General features: G+C 43.2%; 1 protein-coding gene across 1 annotated transcript; it reads left to right on the top strand.

Annotated features, from left to right (window-relative positions):
• Positions 1-2349, top strand: LOC109184468. Its single transcript, XM_019334470.1, has 2 exons — positions 1-1252; positions 1601-2349. Exons 1-2 carry the CDS (start codon positions 1-3, stop codon positions 2347-2349), a joined length of 2001 nt encoding a protein of 666 aa, XP_019190015.1.
• The last annotated feature ends 228 nt before the right edge of the window (positions 2350-2577 follow it).

Here is a 2577-nt window from a genome sequence, read left to right as displayed (position 1 = left end):
ATGTTAACAGCTTTGGGCTTTAGTAATATATGGGTGGAATTAATCATGTTATGTGTGACTATTGTGTCATATAATATCAAACTGAATGGAGCCCGAGGTTTGCCAATCATCCCATCTCGCGGACTCAGGCAGGGAGACCCATTATCCCCGTATCTATTTATTATCTGTGCAGAGGGACTATCTTTATTGCTACAACAGGCACAGATTCAGGGAGCAATTCATGGGTGCAGAGTTGCAAGGGGTGCACCTTCTATTTCACATCTATTCTTTGCTGATGACAGCCTACTATTTTTTAAAGCAAATGTGCAGGAAGCAAGTGCGATAAAGCAGTGTTTGACACGGTATGAAAATTTATCTGGCCAAGTGGTAAATTATCATAAGTCCAGCATATGTTATAGCAAGAACACACAGGATGATAGTAGGGAGGAAGTGGCGCAGATACTGGGGGTTACTCAGGCACCAAACTTTGGAAAATATTTGGGACTACCCTCATTTGTAGGGAGAAATAAAAAAGCAGCCTTTTCATATATTGAGGATAAGATAAGGCAAAGAATCCTATCTTGGAATAAGAAATTGTTATCGCAAGCTGGTAAGGAAGTCTTGTTGAAAAGTGTGGCTCAGGCAATGCCCACCTTTTCAATGAGTGTCTTTTTATTACCTATGGGGATTTGCACAGCTATTGAGCGAACAATGAACCGGTATTGGTGGGGATCTGGGAATGAACGAGGAATCCATTGGAAGGCATGGGACAAATTGTGTATACCAAAAAAGTATGGTGGCCTAGGTTTTAAAGAACTGCACGCATTTAATATAGCAATGCTGGGCAAACAGGCATGGCGCTTGTTAACAAAACCTGACTCTCTGGTCTCACGAGTTTACAGAGCGAGATATTACCCAAAAGGGGCCTTTTATGATGCCAAGGTAGGAAATAACCCCAGTTTCTGTTGGCGTAGTATAATGGCAGCTCAGAGCATGATTTGTAGCGGAACGAGGTGCAGAATTGGAAATGGAAAGACAACTCTCATCTGGGACCACCCATGGTTACAAGATGAACACGACCCAATGGTTCATATTGATAAGCCCCCATATTTAAATAATGCAGCAGTGTTGGGATTAATTGATCATGAGACACAAACCTGGGATCCGGATATTTTGGCAGATATTTTTATTCCTACGGATGTGGCTAGGATAAAAAGGATTCCAGTATCATCGGACTATGAGGATATGTGGTATTGGCATGGTGATCAGGGAGGTAATTATACTGTTAAGAGTGGCTACAAAGCAGTTGTGGGAGATCTCAATGATAATACAGGCACGCATAATTGGTTACGCCTATGGAAATTAAAAGTTCCCCCCAAATGGAAGACATTCTTGTGGAAGGCTTTGAGTGGTATCCTCCCTACTACAACGAATTTGATTATAAAGAGGGTGGAAATCCAACCAACATGTGCTATGTGTGGAATAATGGATGAAGACACAATGCATGCTTTAGTAACATGTGGTTATGCAAGTTCCATTTGGGCTCAATCTCACCTTCCAATCCCCATGATAGCAACAAATATTTTTCATACTTGGTTTAGTGAGCTATTAAATATTTTAGACACTAACCAAATTGTTCACGCAGCTGCAATATTATATCATATTTGGAGAGCCAGGAACGGAGAGGTATGGGATGCGTGTCTACCGCGACCACGAAAAGTGTTAGCCTTGGCCGAAGCAACCGCACTGGCATGGCAAAGAGTCCACCACACCCACCCACAAACGGACCAAGGGGCTGCCGCACAAAGCAGTGCTACTGCCACTGCCGTGACACGGCAGCAGCAGCACTACAACACGGCAAATGCCGTGACTGCTATGGGGATCGCCCAAGAGGGCGCACGGAACGAGCCTGCCGAGCGGAGACGGAGATGCTATGTCGATGCTGGATTCATGCCAGCTACAGGAAGGGCTACGGTAGGCGCGGTTTTGTTCGACGAGGAAGGGGGATATGTATCGGCATTCAGTGCACCCTTGTCAGATTGTCTGTCCCCGCTTATGGCTGAAGCAATAGCATGTAAGGAAGCCTTGTCTTGGTTATGGAATCGTGGAGAGCGCTCAGTACACATACTCACGGATTGTTTGACCCTGCAACAGTATTTGACAAATCAAGCTATCACTGTTCGGACTTACGTTGGCTATGCCATTGATGCTTGTAGAGCATGCATTATTTCTTTTGATTATTGTTCAGTTAATTTTATTCCTAGATCAGAGAACTATTTAGCACATAGTCTAGCGGCTACTGCATTTAATTCTTCTACGATTATGTATTCGGACGATGTCCCTCCAGACTCTATTTCTGAGTACCTTTAATATATGCCTTATTGGCCACCTTTCAAAAAAAAAAAAGCTAACCCAAAACCGAAGATGCTAATCCGATTTACATCCCTAATTGCATTATGGTAATGAAGAAAGATTATAGCAACATGTCAAAATCCCACTCCACTTTCGGTGTTGAATTCATTATTGCCATTTGCCAAGTACCAAACACCACATCTCAATGTCTGTACGCATGCTATATATAGTGGAACCCAGCATCTA

Source organism: Ipomoea nil, unplaced genomic scaffold (assembly GCF_001879475.1).
Source record: "Ipomoea nil cultivar Tokyo-kokei standard unplaced genomic scaffold, Asagao_1.1 scaffold1262, whole genome shotgun sequence".
In the NCBI taxonomy this organism is placed as follows: Eukaryota; Viridiplantae; Streptophyta; class Magnoliopsida; order Solanales; family Convolvulaceae; genus Ipomoea; species Ipomoea nil.
This window is presented reverse-complemented; position numbering and strand designations above follow the sequence as displayed.